The following is a 23,243-nucleotide window of genomic DNA, read 5'->3' as shown; positions in this document are numbered from 1 at the left end:
CATATAAACAATAAATTATTTGAAAGGATTAATATTAATAATTTTAAAAATAAAATTATTTTTATGCTATTAACCTATGTTTGTAGAAGTATAGAATTTAAATTTGTATTGAATTTGGATAAAGTGTGATATAAAATTATATTTAAATTTATCAAAGTCTAAATTTAAAATTTAAAATTTAAAATTTATACTAAAAATAAATAATATTCGGTGATTGAGATTTCACCTAAATATTTTAGAGTACTAGACGGACACGGCACAGCCCACATCGAATACGAAGTTACGAACTCGCGTTTCTTTGGTAATTGATCACTAGCTACTCAATTACAAGAAAAAAAGCAATTTTCCCGAGAAAAAAAAAAAGTTGTAAGGAGGTGCAAACGGAGATGCCTCAAATTTCAGCTACGAGATCTCTGCGATTCCCTATCTTCTTCATCTTCACCATTTTTCTGCTATTCGCTTCAGGTGTTCATCCCTAACTTTGCTGTTTCTCGCAAACGTTTCTTCCCTACTGGTTTTTTCTTTCTAATGGGAACCTGATCTGATATTTCTCTGTGACTGCGTGTCTGTGTCTTTTGTCTGCGTCTGTGCGTGGTATTTTTTTGATGTCTAAATGGGTGAAATAATCTCTGCGTTTTATTAGAATACTGTGTGCTTTACTAGAAATCATTTGGACACTATAATAAATCGATATGTCATGCTTTTGATTGCTCTGTGTGTGTGTCTGTGTGTGCTCAATTGTAAAAGAGTTGAAGCATAACATGATCCTGGTACTTATAATTGTGGGTTTGCCCCCTTCCCTATTTGGCTGCTCAGAAAACGTTCGAACCTAAAAGAAAATACATGTGTTTATGATTTTGTTTTTAGGGAAACAATCAAATCAACTTGACTTAATAAGCTGAACTGGGGTATTATGGTCTGCTGAGTAGGGATTTTGCTTCTCACGTGACAAGCGGAAAAATGAAGGTTGAATAAAACTTTCATCTTTTCTTCTTTCATTTCTGACTTGTGAAGAGAATATATCAAAGAAAATAAAACTTTGGTGTTTGTGCTTCTGATGTTCAGTTGAAAGAAAAATCTCAACTTCAGTAAAGCCATGTGCTGTATTATTTTCAGTTTGGTGGGAATCCTAGTTTTCTTGAATTTCAAATAATGCAAGATTCTTCCCCTTCATTTTTCTGTCCTTGTTTAGGACTCCTGTAGGGGCATTTGCTAAGTTACTGTGAGTGAGGTCTTTGTAAGGTTGGGCGTTGGTTAAAAAAGGGATCATCTGGTGAGTTAAGACATGGTGGGTGTACAAGGTTGACTTTTGTGCCCAAGGAACATTTCTCTAGCAGGAAAGTTGTTATGGCGTTTCCCTTTGGAAATGAATTCTCTCTGGCACAAGGTTGTCAGAAGTAAAATGAGGTTACAGGAGAATGGTGGGAGTGGGACCCCAATATTGGCTTTAGAGTTACCTATATATTACTTGGAAATTCGTTTTGCTGATTGTTCATGACCTTTGCTTTATGTTGTTTTCCTGTGGAAATTAATTCTCTTTGGCATAAAATCATCAGATCCATTTGGTTTGTAGAGAATAGGTGAGGCTTTCTTACTTGTTATTTTCTTTGTTAAATACAGAGAGTGAGTATTGGCCTCCCACTTTCAGTTTTGGGAGGATTTATGATTGGGAGTAAGTTTTTTTTTTTTGGGTCACTTTTTCAGGTCCTTTTTTCATTTCTACTTTTCATAATGCTCATATTTCCTCTTTCTTGGTTGTTGATGGGGACTTCTATTCTTAAGATTTTCATTTCTGTAGGAACCTCAATGACGGGAATGCTGTTGAGCTCCTTTGTTCGATTCTTTTCTTGCTTATTCTAGAAGGGACTCTTGGATTTGGACTATGGATGGCTCTCTTGTGGGGGGTGTGCATTCAGGCAGTACAGTTAATTCGGTACATTTACCGAATTAACCAATAATTTTTGGTTAATGGAAAATGCATACCGAACTAAACTGGATAAGGTATTCTACCGATTACCTAACCGAACCAAATTACCACCACTGTGCTGATCTATGCAATTTACCGCATGAATTTAATTAGTAATAAAATGATTATGCCAAAATGAATTTAATTAGTAATAAAATGAATTTAATTAGTAATATGTCTTTTACTGCTCCAATAGGTCAGTGGAGCTGAAATACTATGTATTCTATAATTTATTGAGAAAGTCATATCCTTTATTTATACCTTGAATTAATATACAGAAAGCAAAACTACTCATGGCATATCCCACAGCATATCCTAGTAACAGGCCTAATTGCACTATGTGCTACCATGCCTAAAGCTCATCTTATAATTAAATTGAGAGTGAAATAGGAGTTTTGGATCAACCAGTATGCAACAATAAATATTACGCTCGTTCTCGTCATTCTATCAAACTTCTGAGTCCTTGATGAGCTATTAAACATACATGAGTATCAAATAAGAATCACAATCTCTACATACCAAATTATCAAAATTAGTTACTGCAGCCTGCAAGTCCCTGATAATGTAAACTACTATAAGTCTAAAGTCATATAAGCATACATGCATTCAGCCATTCAGTAACCCCCACCTAATATATCAGTAATATACTAATATCACCAATCATTTATATTATTACATTACAACTCCATCTCGCCATCTGTAAGCATAGAAAAGCAGCATGTTAAATTGCCAATCAATTCCAAGTCCAACAAAGCAAAAATTGCCATATAAAAACCATGCATTCAATTAACACATTTGTTGCATTTCCACCCTCCTTATTCCTCCATGCCTCAGACCTCCATAGGCCAACTCCATGGACCATGACTTCATCTTCATGCACATCCTTTAATTTTACTCTGCTGTAAATATTTGAAAAGGATAAAAAAAAAAATCAAAATTCAATAATAACCTGCAAAAAATAATTGTTTTATATTAGTATGTAACCAATGTTACTTAAAGTCTTATTTAAATACAAGCACACGACTTCAATTCCATTTTGCTTGACATTTCATTTCCAAACCTCATGCATCAACAATTTTGGGCTCCACTGCAACCTTTGACAACTCAATTATGGAGAAACATGTGCAATAAGTATAGCATATACAATGAACAAATGAAAAAAGGTCCAGAATTTAATATGTATGAAGTTATGAACAAAATATTACCTTTCTCTAATTTTTGAGGTCATTCAAGTCTTCTTCAACCTTAATTGGATCATACGAACTTGGAATCCAATCTTGGGTACATATAAGAGCTTGTACAAGTTTAGGAGTAAAAAAAAATCCCAAATGCATCAAGTACACGTTTTCTAGTTCTAAAATCAGACTCTGAAGCAACTGTAGAAATGGGTATTGCTAAGGTGTCACGAGCCATATGCGAGAGGATAAGAAATCTTGGGCTATTTAACTTCCGCACTCCATAATATTAAAGCCCTCAACATCCTCTTCATTATCCTCATTCAAATGCCTCTCCAACTCTAAATTGTTATCTCCATCTCCAACTTGAGATTTGAACTTTTGGTACAAAGCTTTCATATGTTGTTTTGCTTTCAGTAGCACTTCCTCTTGATTGGAGCTTGAAGTTTCAGTTCGATTATCTTTTTCCACACTTTGAGGTTGCAACAATATTTTATACTCTATAAACAACTCGAATGTAGCATCCTTCACTTTTCCCCCCATCAATAATCCTTTATCACCGTCATTCATGGTTGCAAGTGCATATTGCACAAATCCTAAATTATGTCTAACATACCTAACTACATCCTTAAACCAAGCTACGAATCCGCCATTTCTTTCAAATCATCTTGCACTACCAAGTTAATTATATGTGCAATGCATCTCATGTGAATGAATTTACCTTCCAAAATACCCTTTCCCCAATTTGAAAGTTTTCTTTTTATATAGGCAATTGCGCCATCATTTGAACTTGCATTGTCAACTGTGATAGTAAACACATCATCAATAACCCATTCAATCAAACACTTCTTAATCGCTATATCTATTTCCTTATCCTTGTGACTAAAAATTGGACAAAAATTAAGAATCCTTTTGTGCAATTTCCAATCATCATCTATAAAGTGTGTGGTTAAACACATGTAATTCACTCTTTGCAATGAAGTTCAAGTGTCGGTTGTGAAACAAAAAAAAAATTTCAGCTTTAACTTTTCCTCCATGTAAAGGTCATAACAATCCCTAGAAATTGCCCATCTTAATGGAATTTGAAATCTAGGGCATGCAACTCTCATAAGGTGTTTAAACCCCTATATTCTCTACAAATCGAAAAGGTAACTTATCAACAATAATCATATAGCACAATGGCTTTCTAATAGCTTCTTGGTCAACCTTCCAATTAGTAAGAGTTCCTTGTGAGCCCTCCACATTTTTTTAGGTTGATTGATAATTCAACTATGATTGTTTGGTTTCTTGAAAATGTGGGTTCTTAGTGCATTTATTCATATGATATCTAAGTGTGGCTGTGCCATTTCTCTTGGGATCGGTGCAATTGTCTAAATGACAATAATGACACTTACCTTTTACCTCATCATAATCACTCACAAATTTAGTAAAGTGATGCCATACTTCAGACCTCAGCCTTATTCTCTTCCTTTTTGTTTTGTTAGAATCATTAGGAGGATGAGGATCACCTGTTTCTGTCGCATTTGAAGTTTGAGGTTGCGGAGGTATGGGGCTTGTGTTTGCATTCTCCATTAGCATGTCATCATTAGGCATTTTCCCTTTCTCTTACATCTACAAAATAAAGCAAATTCCAATTAGAAAATCACAATTTCAGTCCTAAGCTCTCAAGGCTATGTTGGCAAGGCATATTTCTCTTAAGAAGAACAAAAACCGAACAAAAAATCAAAGCATATGTAAGTTCATAAAATATTGCATGCGAGTCCTTTGCAGGTCAATCAGAGAATTGCCTCAAAACAAACTATTTGTCATGGTCCAAAGCAGTGCCAAAGGTGCCTACACCATAAATGATTAACATAAAGAGAAGAACCCTGAAAATTCTGGCATATTGTTCCATTCAAATGCTCCAAATTACCTCTCGGCACCTAAAAAAAGAGACCCTAAAAATAAATAAAATATTTAACATATATATATAAACATACATTAATCACTTATGTAACATAAAAATAATAAAATCAGGAGAGTTTGATTAGGCTTGTAAAATAGTATTATAAAACTCCAACTGACTCATTAAATTACTCGAATATTTTTATCTCGAATCAAATTCAAATAAAATCGATCAAATTGAGTCGAGTTACAAGCCGAATTGAACTTGAGTAACTCACGCTGAGAATTCTAGTCAAAACAAGAAAATAATTGAAACAGACAAAACAAGCAACAAACTGAGACCAGGGGGAAAAGAAAAGAATGGAGTTGTGGGGGCTTTGCAGTTTTCTAAATAGTAGTGAAGTAGGCTGAGCTCAGAGGAGAAGCAAGGGGGCATAAGGATATACAGTTGAAAAATGCATTCAGCAAATTCGAAGTAGGAGATACTCAAATACTATCTTCTCAAGTCTCAACTTTGTTATGGTAATATTGGGTCCAAGTTCTCTAGCTGCAATCACGAAAGTCACTTCATTTGGTGATTCAGCAAATTCAAAATGTGAGCAACTTGCTTCGCTTAGTGGTTTGAACTATGAAGTGTCGAAGACACCTATATCAATATGTGAAATTTGAAGTTCGAACTTCAAAGAGAGCTGCTTGTGAAGCTGCAGGCTTTGTCAGATTGTGGGGTCGCCATTGCGCCGAGGTCGTGAGAGACTGAGGTCTGAGGGTGAGCCGGTGAGGGTCGTGAGGTTAATCGACGAATCCTACGGGCTGGGCGCTTGTGGCTGCCTGAGTCTTTGTCTGACTGAGGCAAGAGCTGGGAGGGGAGATGTGAGAGGCAACTCAGCCACTCAGGCGAGAGGTCAAAGGAGAGAGGCAAGAGGTGACTCAGCCACTTAGGCGAGAGGGGAGAGGCGAGAGGTGACTCAGTTGAGACTGAAGACTCGAGAGTCGAGAGGGGAGACTGGAGAGGAGAGGGCCGAGACTCAAGAGGTTAGGGTTTCTGCCTTTCTGGGTTTGGTAATTTGGTGTTCAATTTTTCATTATTTTCAGGTAGGTTAGAGTATATGTATACAGTTATGGACAGTATACCATATTTTTAATAAAATATAATTTATATTCCATAGTAAAAATAAATTAATTTGGCAACCAAAATCAGTAAAACTATTTACCAAACCGAAACCGAATTATCGAAATTTCTTAAATCTGCTACCCAATTGACCAAGTTAACCGAACAAACTGAACCAAATTAATCGAACCTCTTGGTTACGGTCAGTTAATTTGGTTGGTTCCGAATACTGCTCAGCCCTACTCTCTTGTATGTTCTCTTACAAGTCATTATCTTCAGTAAATTTATTCATCTACTCCTTTCCCTTTTGGTAATCATATTTGGAGAGCCAGTGTTCTTCTAAGTAAGCCATTTGTTTTGTTGGCTATTCTAAATAAGTTAAAGCAGTGCTATAGATTAGGAGTTCTTGTGGGGCTTTATCTCCCCTTATATATGTGTGACATGTTTTTGTTGTGATGACTGACGAGTCACACTTATATATATATATATATATTCTGCTTGGAGCTTATGGAAGAATTCAAATTCGTATGATTTCTTGCTAAGGGTTGGGTGCCCCACCTTGTTACAGTTTTTTGCGCTCTGCGTGGTGATTTTGGGCAATTGACTAGGGAGAAATGCTCATATCGTCGGTGGTGGTTCTCTGTCTTCAGACTCTTCACAGCTACTTTGGGATAGGATAGTTTTTTTCCATGTTTCTTTGTGCCTTTTCTTCTAGGTGGTTTAAACAAATTTTTTTTTTTGATTTTCTATTGAGATTGATTTGCTTCATTAGCTTGATTATCTCGATGTATTTCTTTTGCTGTTTCTTCTTCTCTCCCTTTTTTTTACTTATCTTTCTTTTTTTGTTATCTGGTATCTCCACAGCAAAAGAATGCCCTGCCAGTCTCTGTTGTTTCTCTTTCTCATTGAAGATTTTCGTCAAACTGCAGAAAAGCAGCCAACTGCCTTCTACCAGCTTTTTACCCCTTCTGTGAATCGTACAGACCTACTTTGATCTCCTCCTTTGCACCTTTCCAAGCTCACTGACCTACCCCAGTGGTTTTCAAATAACTTCATATGAAGTAATCTTCCTTCCACACTCAAAAACAATGCCCCATGTCCCTTATCTGACCCTTGAGATCCAGACCATAAAGCTTTAAACTGACATAAAACCCACTGAGCCGCTTCAGTGTCCCTTACCAAGGACATACAGCTTCCCGCAAATTCAATGAAGATAGCTGAACCATTCTTCAGTTGATAAAAGTTAAAAGCCTTTCTATTCACATTAAAAGAGTAATGGAATCCCATTGACACCTCCTTACAAGAGCAACATCAACTTCTATGAAGAATCTGTTCACTCACTGTTTGTGGTTACAGTTCACCCACTTACAGGAATTAATCAGTAATCATGCACTTCTATTCCCAAATGGTGCTTGGAAGATCAATGAAGATCCTCGGAGAGCCAGAATGGTGCTGATACATAGAGATAGCTGAAGGATGGGTTGTTCAAACTCAATGGAGTTAATGGCAATCATCTGTGCAAAACTGCAAATCAACGATGGACCAGAGTTCATCACCGATGCTCCTACAGTTCCCCTCAAATATTGATATTATCTGATTCTAGGAGAACATTTAAGATAGCCAAGACAAATGCCCCCTTAGCCCTTAGCCTCTTTTATTTGTATGTCTTATTATTATTATTTTCTATAAAATAGATAACTTTAACTTGTTTTCCTACATTTTCTTGCAAACAAAAAAGTCTTGCCAAATTTTAAGTTGGTTATATGGTATGCAATGATTCTTGATCGCATGCTATGTTGGATTAGCAACAATGTGAAATGAAAGTATGAAACCTTGTATGGAAAATGAATGCCTGCCAACATGGCTTGCCACAGCTCTCTCTTGAAAAAAAAGCTGTTCACCTTTGATCCTCATTAATTTCATTAATGTTCCTGGCGCATCAGTCTGTATGGGCTCTATGATCCTCTTCTTGAATAATGACCCAATGAGAACAAATTTAATTTTAACTTCCATCTAGATTTGCTTAAATTTGAAAGATCTAAACTCCAACTCTAATGATCTTCTCTTAAAATCATGATCAATAAGAACAAGTTTAGTTGTAATTCCCATCTAGATTTGCTTAGTTTTATTTAGCTCAGAACTCCATTTTTCTCCTTGATTTATTTTTCACCTTTCTGTTGGATATTTTCTTGAATGATATTCTTCTGTTGAAGGGTTTGCTGATGACCCATCAAGTACGAAAGATTCGAAGAATGCTGTGAATCATGATTCTTCAAGTAGCACTGTGGGACTAAGGGTACTCATTATAGGCCTAGGTCTGGTGGCTGTTGTTGCGTTTTCTGTTTTCCTGTTCAAAATATGGCAAAAGAAGAAGAGAGAAGAGCAGCATGCTCGTCTTCTAAAGTTGTTTGAAGATGATGATGAGCTTGAGGTTGAGCTTGGCATTCGCGATTGAGATTCATTGTCATTCATACGTTGGGTGAAATTGAGTTAAGGTACACCTCTTAGCTAGTTTTGAGCAAAAATAGCTCTTTTTGCACTATAAGACTTATATTTGAAGTTGTTTTGAAAATTTTATTCAGTTTTTCTGTTGTACACTAGATTGTCTGTGTTATACTCTTCTATCTTCTGACTTTTCATTTCTGTTGTGTGTCAAAAGCTGTTCATGCTGTTACCGTTTCTGTGAGATGAGTTCATTTGTATAATCAACTAATTGCCCTATGTGCTTGGATTCTAGTGATATTCTCTTCCTCCTGTATTTTTTTTTTTTTTTCACTTTTCATTTTTAAGGTGTAATTATTTTATTTGTAAGTCATAGGTTCTTGCTATATGTATACATTGTTTTGAAATATCAGCAAGCTTCTGAATTTGGTACTTAATTTTTTTTTTTTTTTTTTCGGCCGATGATGATGAAGCTCTCATTGTACCATAGCACAATGGTGGAACTAAGATGGGAACACCATAAGATTTCTGTTATTGCATTTTGCTTTTTCATTGCTTAGAATACTTCGGCCCTTTTCACTTGTGAAAACAATTTTATTTTCCATTTCCAGTTTTCCAAATAATTACAGAAACGCTATATTTTTTTCAAGTTTTCTAAATTTGTGTTGGAAGTTGGAAAACATCTTTTTGTTGATTTCTAAAATTCCTACATAAACCTTAGAAAACTAGAAAATGAAGTGGTATATTGGTAATTATTTGGAAATCTGAAAATGGAAAGTGAAAACTGTTTTCTGCCGCTAAACAGGCTCATACATTTTTTAATTTAGATTGTGCAGTGTCTAGGCTAAGGAAATGCCCAAAAAGACAGCCCAATGCTCTGCCCTATCACTGCAGTAATCACCCAGAAATTAGCTAAAACCCTTGATTCAACTGGGGTATCTCTGACAGGCCTGTCGATCCCTGCACCACCTGGATTACCCTTTGAGCACCCATTTATATTAGTTTAAACCCGCCCCGCTGAGTGTGGGGACTTCAGAGGATCATTCTTTCAACATATTTGCTATGGATACCTTCATGCAATGTGGACTGATCCATGGCAATGAACTTCCAGAGCTGCTTTCGCCACTCCCCCAATTTCCGGCAAACCAAAGCAAAAAGTATAAGCCATCAAGAAAATTACTCAAATTCAGGGGCTCTCCAAGCATTCCACACCGGATTAGCATGTAGCAGTCACTTAGGACATGAATGGTGCTCGCCTCTCTGTTACCAAAAAATTTTCACCTAGGCTTTTTTGTTATGTCTCTACTGTATCACTGGTTATTTTTCCAAATTCCATCAGAGATGATTAGCGAAAGCAGGGACTTAACTCTATGGATGAAATTAAGTTTAAAATTTCTAGTTACCCCTACTGGGCTGAGTTGGGACTCTAATGGAGATCAATTCATAAGCTGTGCTGGTGTGGAGAACTTGCCATTGGAAGTAGGACCCTATGTGACTTTGTCCTCCAAGCTGCATTAATGCCGATTGGACTACTCAGATTTTTTAAGCAACCCCATGGCAGCATTTCCATAATTTTTATGAAATTTCACTTACCTTGGACAAGATAATTGGAGATTTTTTCCTTGGGAATTTGTAGTCCACCCAGTTAACCCTCCAAAAGAGTTGATTTTCTCCCTGCCTAACCTGTGATGCTTCCCTTGTTGGGAAATTCCCTTCATTTCAGTATACTCTCCAAGTGTGGGAAACCTGCGACTTTTGTTGCATTCCAAGAAGTTGGACTCATTGAGATTTTTAATTTTAAGAACTTGGGCCCACAAATCTGACTAGTCAGTTGATAGTTTCCAACATAGGTTTGTGAGTAATGCTTTATTCATGGTTTCTAAATTTCCTAGCTCATGAGCTTTCAATCTCTGAGTAAGTATGAATGCGTTTGGAGAGTAAAACATTTTATCGAACAAAAAATATTCTTTTTGTTTATACAAAAGTGGATTTATGACCTTACTATAAAATGAATTACAAAGACCCCTCCCACCACCTCGTTTTTCTTCCATTTTCCCTTGTGTGAGAGAGAGAGAGAGGGAATGATAGGTTCATCCTCATGTACAAAGAAAACACCATTACTTATTCTTCTTCCTCCCCTTCCCTCTCCTCGTCTCTCTTTATACAGTTATAAAAATTGCCCCCGTGCCCTCCCTTTCCTCTTTCTGTGGGGTTTTGGGTTCTCTCAAAGATTCACCCTTCCCTGCCTAAACCCTCTTAAACCCTTCAAGACTCTGTGTTTGCAAATAAATGTGAATGGCTGTGTCGTTTTGTCACCACACCTCCCTCTAGAACAAAGCTGCTGTTAGGCTTGCCATTGCTAAACAACATGCACTAGAAATAGGGAGACCCACCATCGGTAATAGTCACAGCAGCTCCCACTTTATTGTGGCTCTTACTGTACAAGATTTCCAAGCTTTTGTTGTTTAGCATCAAGATTTGGTGATGGTACGACAGCAATGAGGATGCCTGCATCCCTGGGCCATAAGGCTCCCTGCTTTGCGAGCGTGGGGGGAGGGTGGTCATCATAGTGTACGCCACCTTACCCCTACTTATGCAGAGAGGCTATTTCCTTGGACTTGAACCCGTGACCAATTGGTCACAAAGGAGCAACCTTACCATTGATCAAAGGCCCGCCAACAATGAGGATGGTTGCTAACAAAAATAATTGTGGTGATAAAAAAGGCATATCAAACCCATCTTGCTGATGATTTTTGACAATGATTCCAGTTTCTTGATTTCTTTTGATGCTTCATCCGATGTTCTTGTATGAGTTTTCGTTTGGGTTCGGCTGTCGCTCACCATATTAGCAAAGAAGTTTGACATCTTGGACCCCGCTGCCCTCTTTCTTTTCCCTCTCTCTCCATCATTCTAGTGTTCTTCAAGGTGGTTTATTTTACAAGTTTCTTTGTCATCTTGTAGAGTTTCTCTTTCTCTTCTCTTTTCTTCACCATCTGACTTGTCTAATTTGGAATTTTGAGTTACATACACACTCCCACTTCCTAAATTTTATTTTCTTGGAAGTGAAGAAATCTAATTATCAAATATTTTTGCGCTTGCTTGTTTTTGTCTCTCTAGAAACGCAAAATTCAAAGTTCCAAAGGATTGAGTCAATAGAATTTCAATTGAAAATACGTAGGGTTGCACATTTTAGCTCAAGATGGTGTCGAAAAAGAACATCTAGCTTTGGTCAAGGTTATGTGCGAGAGGGCGTGAGTCTAGTGAGAGGTTATCTCAGTACCAGATACTAAACTCCATTGCCAATCTTGAATTTGAATCTTGAAGGTTGAAGAATTCTTATAATCCCTCGTTGCATCAATATTCTTCGATTGATTTTTCGTTTGTAGCATCAAATTTCTAGCACCAAAAGGTACTTACTGTAGTATTTTCAGTTGGTTGTCATTGCCTTTTAGTTTTAGGCACCGGTGAGGTCTTTTCCTCTCTTGTTACTTCTTTTATTATTATAGAATAGCAGTGCAGATTTGTGTTTATGTTTTGTAGGCTTAATATATGCATTTTGTGTTTTGCATTTGCAAATCTTGGAGTATACAAAAAGTTTCTAAAAAGTAGTATTGCACTTTTTTATTTTATTTTAGTCTAGCTTGGATTTACACCAAGAATTGTATACTTTAGATTTTTCAAATGCATTGTGTTGTTTGTGTGATTTCTACTAGTTGTAGGGCGTGATTTAGGAAATTGTCTATGTGAAATAAGTTTGCATTAAAAAAAAAAAACTCAAATTTGTACTTCGCCTATGTAACACAAGTTATCTTTGTACATATAGTCGGTCTCAAGCCTGGACAAAGGAGTAGGGTTGTGTTAGATAGTTGATAGCCAACATAAAACTTTGTCAGGTCTTATTCTTACCGAATTTACCTAGGTCAAGGGAATAAACCTAGTTAGTGTATAAGGGATTCACCAAGTCTTGAAAAAGCCTGGAGCATTCCCATCAAGAAATACAGATGAATATTTTCAGCATGGGATCATCACTTCATAAACTAGGGCAGCAATAGCGAAGTTCGGGTTTTCAAGATACAACAAGGTTGGGATTATAGAGTTTTGTTCTCCAGGTGTCAGGTTTTTAAAACAGAAGAAGTTGCCATGCATTACATGCATAACATCAGAAATGATAGGAAGCAACATGCATCATATCAGGCACCCATTCATTCACATCATACATATTTTCTTCATTATTGTCTATGAATTCAAATAGTCAGAGTTCTGCTTTGGGAAATGGGGCATCGGTCCTTAGGTCCAAGTGTTTCTTGCAAAAATGTTTTTCAAATAATGGGGCATCGGTCCTCATATCCAATTGGTTCTTGCAAAAAAATTTTTCGAATACTGTGGCATTGCGCCTCCAAAATTCAAATGATCACTTCCAAGTTGTCTTGACTATCTCGTTCATTCAAATTGTCCTGACTATCTGATTCAAGTTATCCTGACTATCTCGTTCATTCGAATAGTCTCATCCAAGTCATTTAGACTATCTCGTTCATTCGAGTAGTTTCATCCTAGTTGTTGTGGTTATTTCAGAGGCATGTGGCATTGAGAATTCTCAAATTCGAATAGTCCCTTTCAAAATTGTTATGGCTACTTTGGTGGCATGTAGCATTGAGAGTCCCCAAATTCGAGTAGTCACCTTCAAATTGTTTTGACCATCTCAGACGCATGTGGCATTGGTAATTCCCAAATATGAATGGTCCCCTTTCAAGTTATTTTGGTCTATTTTGGAGGCATGCAGCATTGAGAATTTACAAATCCGAATAGTCCCTTTCAAAATTGTTATGGCTACCTCGGAGCATAGTAGTTAAAAGCGCGCCTAGGTGCAAGGCGCAGTGAAGCGAAGAGGCTTGCACCTCAAACCAGGTGAGGCGAGGCGACCTGCAAGAGGCGATGCTAGGCGAGACGAGGCGCACTGGGGCGACAGGCGCAGTGAGTTGTGCCTTGTGAATTTTTAGTCATTTAAAGTAGAGAAATAGCCACAGCCAGACCCGTAGCCCTCATTTGACTCGAACGAACATAGCCCCTAGCCCCTCTCGGCCCTTCGAAGCCCTTCGTGAGTTCGTTTTGCAGATTCGAACCAGCAGGAGCCTTCGCGACCCTTCAAACCAGCAACGTGAGCTTGTCTGCGAGCCTTTGAACCAGCCGGAAGCCTTCGCTACTTCGTCTTCAAGCTTCGAACCAGGATCGTGAGTTCGTCTTCGACATTTTGAAGAAGCACGACCCTTCGCGACTTCGTTTCCAACCAGCAGGAGCCCTCGCGAGTTCTTCTTCTTCTTCTTCTTCTTCCTGCTGCCTGCTTGCTGCGTGCTGTGTGCTGCTGACTGTTGCGTGCTGCCTGCTGCTTCTCTTTTTCTTCTTCTTTATATGTAAGCTTATAAATTAAATATTTTCTTTAATTAATCTAAGCTTATAAATTATAACTAATACATAATATTTATTTTATTTACTGAAATTTACCTACTGTTTTTAAATTTGTAATATTTAGTTTAATTAATGAAAGTTTATAAATTATAACTAATACATAATATTTATTCTTTTTATTAAAATTTGGCTACTTTTTTTCCTATTCTTCTTTATATGTAATTACTAATTAAATATTTAGTTTAATTAATGCAAGTTTATAAATTATAACTAATACATAATATTTATTCTTTTTACTAAAATTTAGCTACTATTTTTTAATTTGTAATATTTAGTTTAATTAATGTGAGTTTATAAATTATAATTAATACATAATATTTATTTTTTTTTTTGAAATTTAACTACTATTTTTTTATTTGTACGCTTTTCTTTTGATGATGAACTATGTTGAATTGTTGATGCTTTTGGGCTAAATTTTCAATTTTGTAATTGAATTTTTTGGCATTTTAAATTCTAATATTACTAGATATTCATATGTTCATATATCAATTACCCCAAATCGACATTTTACACCATTTTAATAATTGTGCGCCTCACCTTCATGAGGCGCACGCCTTCGCCTCGCGCCTCAGCTTCAAAGACCCTTTGCGCCTCGGCTCGCCTCACGCCTCTAACTACTATGTCTCGGAGGCATGTGGCATTGAGAGTTCTCAAATTCAAGTAGTCCCATCCAAGTTGCACTAACCACTAACACTCCAATATTGTACTGATGACTAACACTCAAAGATTGCACTAACCACTAACACTTCAATATTGTACTGACCACTAACACTCCAAGATTGCACTAACCACTAACACTCCAATATTGTACTAACCACTAACACTCCAAGTCGCCTTGGCTATTTCTCCAAATAGTCACATTTCAGTTGTACTAATTGCTAATACCTCAAGTTGGCCTGACTATCTCTTTAATTTGAGTGGTCGTATTCAAGATGTTCTGATTAGGTGAGTGATTTTTATCCCCAGGCTTGAATAGTCGTTGCTTTCACCATACTTAGCAGGTTCATCAAGTTGACCTGAAATTTCATGCATTTTTTTAAGTTTACACATTAGTTTCTCTTGTTATATTTGACCTAGTCCAAAATCTGCGTCTTTTGTCATTGTAGATTTGTTGCTGTAAGATAACAAGAAGGCCACTCTTCCAACCATCTTAAGCAACAAACCTATAAAAATGGGTAGTTGTAGACACCCTATTTTGTCCAGGGGCCAAGTATAACAAGAAAAGCCATTTTCTATTTTTATACAATTACATCAGCAGAAAATACAAAAAACGAAAATATAGAAAAAAAAAAAAAAAAACGAAAAAATGAAGTACAATACAACATAAATAAATACAAAAAAAAAAGTGTTTGGCCATTAAAATTAAATGAGGTGTTGGGAGATTAACAATAAAAAGTTGGTTGGCTGTTGGGAGATTGGCAATAAATAGGTGGTTGGATGGTTGAATTTTAATGTAATGATCAATGCATCCAAGCCTATAAATGAAGGCTTCCGAAGAGAAGATGAGGGAGAAGAAAAAAAGAGAGCTTCGTGCATCTTGGAGACAGTTAAGAAAAAGTGAGGGAGAGAAGAAAATTGTTTGCTGAAAATTCAGAATTGGAGGTGCCTGTGTAGTCAGCTTGATCTTGACAATCGGATGGTGATTTCTCATCCAATTGAGTTGAAATTTTGATGGATTGTACATGACTCATCATTCTTCATTCTGGTCGGTCGGATTGTCATTTGGAGCATTGTAACTTTGGTTTCGTGGCTTGGACAATAGCCCCATTGCAGCAGCAACTTTAGGATTGGAGGTGCCTGTGCAGTTAGCTTGATCTTGACGATCAGATGGTTATTGCTCGTCCGATTGAGCTGAAATTTTGACGAGTTGCTCGTGACTCATCCTTCTTCAGTTTGGTCGGTCGGATTGTCATTTGGAGTTTTGTAACTTCGGTTTCGTGGTTTGGACAACAGCCCCATTGTTGCAGTTGCTTCAGGTAAGGAAGTTTAAAAAACCTAGATAATTTTAAAAAATGAAAAATTCTAGAAAATTTCTGCAAAAATTTTGAAAAATCGGGGGATGTTTTTTAAGATTATTTTGCTTAGAATTTGGTGATTTTGCTAGTTTTTGTGTGTGTGTGTGTGTGTCCCTATGATTTAGAAAAGGGCAATGAGGTATTTTATACCTCATATGTATTAGCTTTGAGGGAGGTTATCTAACAAAATCCCCTCGTTTGGAGGTCTTATTAAATATTCCTAAATCATACTGATGTTTTTAACCTCTTGTTAATTTTTTTAATTTATTTAGTTATTTATCTGTTTGTTTTAAAAGGAGTTAATTAAAGGTTATTAAATTCGTTTTAGGGATAATTCATAATTAATTAGGTATCGTTCATAGAATAGGTATGTAGGGGGTGCTAGTACCTTCCCCTCGCATAACTGAACTCCCGATCCCAATTTTGGTAAAAGCAGACCGAAACAACTGGTTCCTTAGCCTCAATTTAGACTAAGGACCAATCAAATGAATAGTAATTAGGTGTTCTAACCGCACCTAGGAAAATAGGCTAGTGGCGACTCTAAACCAAAATTTTCAACTTCATATTTTATTCCCTCGCGGTCTCGGGTCCTGCTCCGGGATGTCGTGACATTCTTTTTTGTGCCTTGCGTTTTTGGGTGCACGTGTTTTGTCCATGTTCCACATACTAGTCAGGACAAGAGAGAAGTTCTCTCTGTGTTATTACATGTATGTCTATTGGGTATTCGAGAACCCAAAAGGGTTATAGATGTTATGATCCCTAGAGCAAGGCTCAGGACCACGAGGGAATAAAATATGAAGTTGAAAATTTTGATTTGGAATCGCCACTAACTTATTTTCATAGGTACGGTTAGAACAACTAATTACTACTCATTTGACTGGTCCTTAGTCCAAACCTAGGTTAAGGAACCAGTAGTAGTCTTGGTTTGCTTTTACCAGAATCGGGATCAAGAGTTCAGTTATGCAAGGGAAAGGTACTAGCACCCCCTACATACTCGTTCTACGAACGATACCTAATTAATTATGAATTATCCCTAAATCAAATTTAATAACCTTTAATAAACTCTTTTTAAAAAAACAACAAAAAAACCAAGCCACAAACAGATAAAATGATAAATAACTAAATAAATGAACAAAATTAACAGGAGGTTAAAAACCTCAGTGCGATTTAGGAATGTCTAATAAGACCTTAAAATGAGGGGATCTTGTTAGATAAACCTCCTTTCGAGCTAATACAGATGAGGTGTAAAATACCTTATCGCCCTTTTCTAAATCATAGGGACACACATGCACAAAAACAAGCAAAATCACCAAATTCTAAGCAAAATAATCTTTAAAACATCCCTTGATTTTTCCAAATTGTGTAGAAATAGTTTGGAAATTTTAATTTCTTTTATAAAATTTTCTGAGATTTTTAAAGACTTATCTGAAGTTGTTGCTGCAATGGGGTTGCTGTCCAAGTCATGAAACCAAAGCTCCAAATGACAATCTAACCGACCAAAATGAAGGATGAGTCATGAACAATATGTCGAAATTTCAACTCAATCGGACTATAAATCACCATCCGATCATCAAGATCAAGTTGACTACGCAGGCATCTCCAATCATGAAGCTGCTGCTGCAATGGGGCTGCTGTCCAAACCATGAAACCAAAGTTACAAAGTTTCAAATGACAATTTGACTAGCCAAAATGAAGAAGGATGAGTCACGAACAATTTGTCAAAATTTCAGCTCAATCGGACGAGAAATCACCATCCGATCGTCAAGATCAAGCTAATTGCGCATGCACCTCAAATCCTGAATTTTCAGCAAACGATTTTTTTCTCTCCCTCACTCTTTCTTATCTGTCTCTAGGATGCACAAAGCTCTCTTTTTTTCCCCTTCCCTTATCTTCTCTTCAGAAGCCTTTATTTATAGGCTTGGATGCATTGATCGTGGCATTTAAATTCAACCATCCAACCCCCTATTTATTGCCAATTTAATTTTTTTTTTGCTGCTGTAATTGTATAAAAATAGAAAATGTTTTTTCTTATTATATTTGGTCCCTGGACAAAGTAGAGTATCAACAGCTGCTCCTCTTTATAGGTTTGTTGCTTAAGATGACAGGAAGAGTGGTCTTTTGTTATCTTACAGCAACAAATCTATAATGACAAAAGACGTAGATTTTGGACTGGGCCAAATATAACAAGAGAAACCAATGTGTGAACTTACAAAAATTCATGGAATTTCAAGTCAACTTGATGAGCCTGTTGAGTATGGTGAAAGCAATGACTGCTCAAGCTTGGGGACAAAAGCCACTCACCTAATCAGAACATCTTGAATGCGACCACTCAAATTAACGAGATAGTTAGGTCAACTTGAGGTGTTAGCAGTTAATACAATTGGATGTGACTATTTGGAGAAATAGCCAAGGCAACTTGGAGTGTTAGTGGTCAGTACAATATTGGGGTATTAGTGGTTAGTGCAATTTTGGAGTATTAGTGGTTAGTACAATATTGCAGTGTTAGTGGTTTGTGCATTATTGGAGTGTTAGTGATTAGTACAATATTGGAGTGTTAGTGGTTAGTACAATATTGGAGTGTTAGTGGTTAGTACAATCTGAATGCGACTACTTGGATTTGGGAAGTCTCAATGGCACATGCCTCCGTGGTAGCCAAATAACTTGAAAGGGACTATTCGGATTTGGGAACTCTCAATGCCGCATGCCTTTGAAATAGTTGAAATAACTTGAAAGGGGACCACTCAAATTGGGAACTCTCAATGCCACATGCCTCTAAGATGGCAATTATAACTTTGAAAGTGACTACTTGGATTTAGGAACTCTTAATGCCACATGCCTCTGAGGTAGCCAAGACCACTCAGAAGGGACTACCCGGATTACTGAGATAGTTAAAATAACTTGGATTTGACTTCTCGAATGAACGAGATAGTCAGAACAACTTGGATGTGACCACTCGACTGAACGAGATAGTTAATATAACTTGGATAAGACCTCTCAAGTGAACGAGATAGTCAAAGTAACTTGAAAGTGATCATTTGAATTTTGGAGGTGTAATGACCCAATATCCGAAAAACAATTTGGAAAGAACTACTTAGATTTGAGGACTAATGCCTCATGCCCAAAGTAGACAAAATAATTTGGAAAGAACCACTTGGATCTGAGGACCAATGCTTTAAGATTTGAAAAACATTTTTGCAAGAACCACTTGAATCTGAGGACCAATGCCCCATTTCCCAAAGTAGAACTCCAACTTTGAATTCTAAGAAAATAAGGACTTGAATGAGCAGGAATAAAAATGGGTATGCAAAGCTTTTGCATGAAAACATGTATGTTGTGAATGAGTGGATGCATGACATGATGATATGTATGCATGTTGCTTCCTATTATTTTGGATGCAATGCATGACAACCTTTTCTGTCCTAAAATCTTGGCACCTGTCTGATTTGGAGAACAAAACTCTGTAACTCCATCATGACTGTATTTTGAAAACTCAATCTTTACTATTCTTGCCCTAGTTTATGAGGTGATGATCTCTTGCTGAAAATATCAATTGTATTTTGGGATGCGAATGCCTCTGAATTTTGCTACCTCCATTTTGGCATGTTATCTGCTTTTGACTTCTTGTGATCAAACTATCTTGCTAGACTTATTTGTCTTGAGAATGTGGAAAACAAGTTTCATTGAATTTTGTTGATCATGACATTCTTTTTAGGACTGCATCCTTATTGTTTAAACCATTTTGAATTCAAATGAATAAATATGCAATTAGATAATACGATCTCATTATGGATGAAAGGTACATCCTTGTCCATTTACCTGGTTTCTCTACTTGGTAGATAGGAAATGACTTTGCCAGTATTTTGATGTCGTGTTGTTCTGATGCCAACTTTAGAGAAATAATCCAAAGGCGACACATTCGAGATTTCCTTCCATCTTGATGTCCTGGACTGATTTTGTTCATTTACTACTCAATTCTGATGTAAATTTGATGGCATCCTCCAAAATTGCTCTCATTTTAACCCTTTTATCCTGAATTGTTGTGAGTGTCTTATCAGTGTTCTAATCTCAAGGTGGTCTTTCAGACATGGGACGAAACGTAGGCTAAGGATATGGGTTTTTCAAAAGAAAAGGGAAACCCTAGCTCAAACACCCCTTCCCAGAATAACATTTTCTGCCCCAATGTTGCAAAGGATTGACCGCACTTGTTCTTTGAACAAGTTGCATACATACCTTGTTAGGATCAGGTCACAACGTAGTTTAGAGTCATCAACGAGTCTGAAAACTCATTTGAGACAACAATGCGTGCTAATCCAACAAGGATTTTTATTTGGACCGTAATGTAAGTTGAGGGTATTGGCTAAAGAAGAAAAGGATTTAATGAGGCCCAAAATCATCAAGTTTGTCTATGGTAGTATTTTGCCAAGGATCACCTACGAATCATGCCCCTTGATTATTTTCCTTGTTTTTTTTTTTTTTTTTTTTTTGCACTTTTCCCTTTTTATTAAAATCCTATGCTTTTTTTCTTGTGGGGGGTTTTGGTTTATTCATCTTTTTGGATTTTTTCAGGACTTTATGTCAATCTTTCTATCATTGCGCCATTGTTTTTGTTGGGGGGGGGGGGGGGGGAAGGGGGGGTGATCCCTGGCTGGTGTATTAAAGAAAGAAAATTTTCTGGCTCTATAGGTTGTCAAGGGATTTCTTCTTTGATTTTCTTTTTGGGGTAGCAAAACAATGGTCTGCCATCATTTTCACCGATAATTGTTGCCTCAAATGAATTATCAAACACTAAAGGACCCAAAACCCCGATTAAAACTTTTGGAAAACTAACTTTAAGAAAAAGTTGGTTTAAATTTAGGCCCAAATGGGTTAACAAGTGAGAACTCATTATTGGGTTCTTTTTGGATACACTGGTCAGCCAAAGATGACCACCCATCATTTGATCAGAATATGATTGTAATTTCCATAAGATACTATCCACAATTTTAGAGTAAAAATTGAAGAAATTTTAATAATCTCATCGAGAGGTTCACAATACATCATGCAAAATATCCTTTTACAATGTCCAGATTGATAGGATGTTGTATATCATTCCCGTCCATATTAGCCAACAGCAAAGCCCCTCCTGGAAAGGTCTTCTTTACAACATATGGTCATTCAGAGTCTTTTTTTTTTTGTCAGGATCACTATGGATTGTTGACATACTCTTTCAGCTCAGGTTTTTTTTTTTTTTTCGTCCCATTGAAATGGATTCTCAAAGCCAATTATGGGATTCAAGTTTTCCATACTGGCAAAACCATCTCCTCTTTCACTGCACAAAACACAAGAAAAAATATACAAAATTCGGTGAAAGATGATGAGATGATGTAATAAGATGAGACTGAAATTCATTTTATTTTATTTAAATTCAAAATAATCTGAACAGAAAGAAATCATGGGTGCTGCCCTTTTATTGAAAGATTTCGCTTATTCGATCACCACTAGGTACTTGAGCACATGCTCGGCGTTCCACCATGGAATTCTATTAAATTAGTATCCTTTTCTTTCTGGCTTTACCCCCTTCATAAGGATGTCCCTGTATTGCTTGCACCTTCTCATGTTTGTCCATTTCCTCTTTCATAGTTCCTTGCCCAATACTTAAGTTACTCATCCTTCCCATTTTAAATGTCCCTTCAATTCGCTCTCCGGCAATTACCAAATTTGTAAAATTCTGGGGACCACTTCTGATAAGATAGCCAATATATGGATCCTTGAGAGTGTTGACAAATAAAGAAATTGCTTCCCTATCCTCAACTGGAGTATGAACTTGTGCTGTCATTTCTCTCCACCGGTAAGCATATTCTTTAAATGATTCATTCGACTTTTTCTCCATATTCTGTAAAGTCAACCTATCTGGAGCAATCTCAATCACATGCCTATATTGGTTAATGAAAGCATGAGCTAGATCCTTCCAGGTGCGAATCTTTACTCAATCAAGCTGAATGTACCATCTTATAGCTGCCCCAGTCAAACTATCTTGGAAACAGTGGATGAGCAACTTATCATTATCAAAATGCGCAGCCATTTTTTGACAATACATCCTTAAATGAGTTACTAGACATTTGAATCCATTGAACTTCTCGAAATCCGGGACTTTGAACTTTGGTGGTAAAATCACATTGGGCACCAAACATAGGTTAAAAGCATCCACCAAACCAAACATTCTTGTCCCCTCCACAGCTTGCAAATGCTCCTCTAATGCTTTATATTTATGATTCATTTCCGAACTAGGGGTATGCTCTTTAGTCATTTCCTTGAATATTTCCCTTGGATATCAGGATTAATGATTGGTGGTGTTTGTGCATTTCCTCTTGGTTAAAATCTTGGGACTGGTGCCATTGGGATGAATGGTACAATCTTGGTCCTGAGCCAGTTGACAAATTCACCGGATGCTCATTAATAGGTGTAAATCCCGATGGAAATAGAGGACCTTCTTCAATTGCTGGTTCTGGAGATTGCATAGTTTTCCCTTTGCTCATAGTAGTAAGTATCCCCATTAACTTATTCAGTTGATCCATAATCTCCCGAATATCTTGACGGATCTCCTCATGACTTTGCTTAAGACCTCTCATGCAGCTTTCCAAATGTTCACCCATGATCTTGGCTTTTTGTCGAGTATTCTGCTCAATGTTGGAACCCTGGATTTTAGTTCTACCACTTTGGCGCACTACTTTTGTAGGCAACTGGAACATGGGCAAGGAGCCATTGGCCATGACCATGCATGCATGACTATGTATGAAATGCATGAATGCAATGCAACTTAAAACAACTACTTTGCTAGAATTCTTGGAAAAATCGCATCACCTTAGTGAAAACTCCCATATCAACCAAGATTTTGATGTATAATTCTTTCAATTTGAGAACTTGCAGACACATTTATTTTCCTCTGATGACTCCTAAAAGTTGACCTTATCTGCTGAGCATTCAGTTCAACTCCTGACATATCTTTCCTCAGCTAGGAATTCTTTCCTACAACCATACCATTCCTATTTTGGCAACAAATTCCATTTGAAGAGTGGGAACTTCTTGAAGACACAATGGTTGGAATTTTGGGAAAATTAATTTGCTTAATGCCCCAACTTGACCAGATTGCCCCTTGATCACTTCAATTTCTTCAATTCAACTACTTTTCTGATAAGTCTGTTGAACTTCAA

The 23,243-nt window shown here is 36.9% G+C and overlaps 1 protein-coding gene across 8 annotated transcripts in view; it reads left to right on the top strand.

Annotated features, from left to right (window-relative positions):
* Positions 1 to 212: 212 nt before the first annotated feature.
* LOC131161636 (uncharacterized) overlaps positions 213 to 23,243 on the top strand; it is a 32,530-nt gene continuing 9,499 nt past the window's right edge. For 6 of the 8 annotated variants that reach the window (XR_009138585.1, XM_058117546.1, XM_058117547.1 and 3 more), the window contains exons 1-2: positions 254 to 465; positions 8,347 to 8,628. Coding sequence is in view for 7 of the 8 variants with exons in the window: in XM_058117546.1 (XP_057973529.1) it covers positions 387 to 465; positions 8,347 to 8,588 (321 nt within the window). In the remaining variant the exon portion in view is untranslated. Of the gene's footprint in view, positions 466 to 8,346; positions 8,629 to 23,243 lie in introns of all 8 variants that reach the window. The other 2 variants (XM_058117549.1, XM_058117550.1) reach the window with 2 other exon arrangements.

Source organism: Malania oleifera, chromosome 8, assembly GCF_029873635.1.
Source record: "Malania oleifera isolate guangnan ecotype guangnan chromosome 8, ASM2987363v1, whole genome shotgun sequence".
Lineage (NCBI taxonomy): Eukaryota > Viridiplantae > Streptophyta > Magnoliopsida > Santalales > Ximeniaceae > Malania > Malania oleifera.
This window is presented reverse-complemented; position numbering and strand designations above follow the sequence as displayed.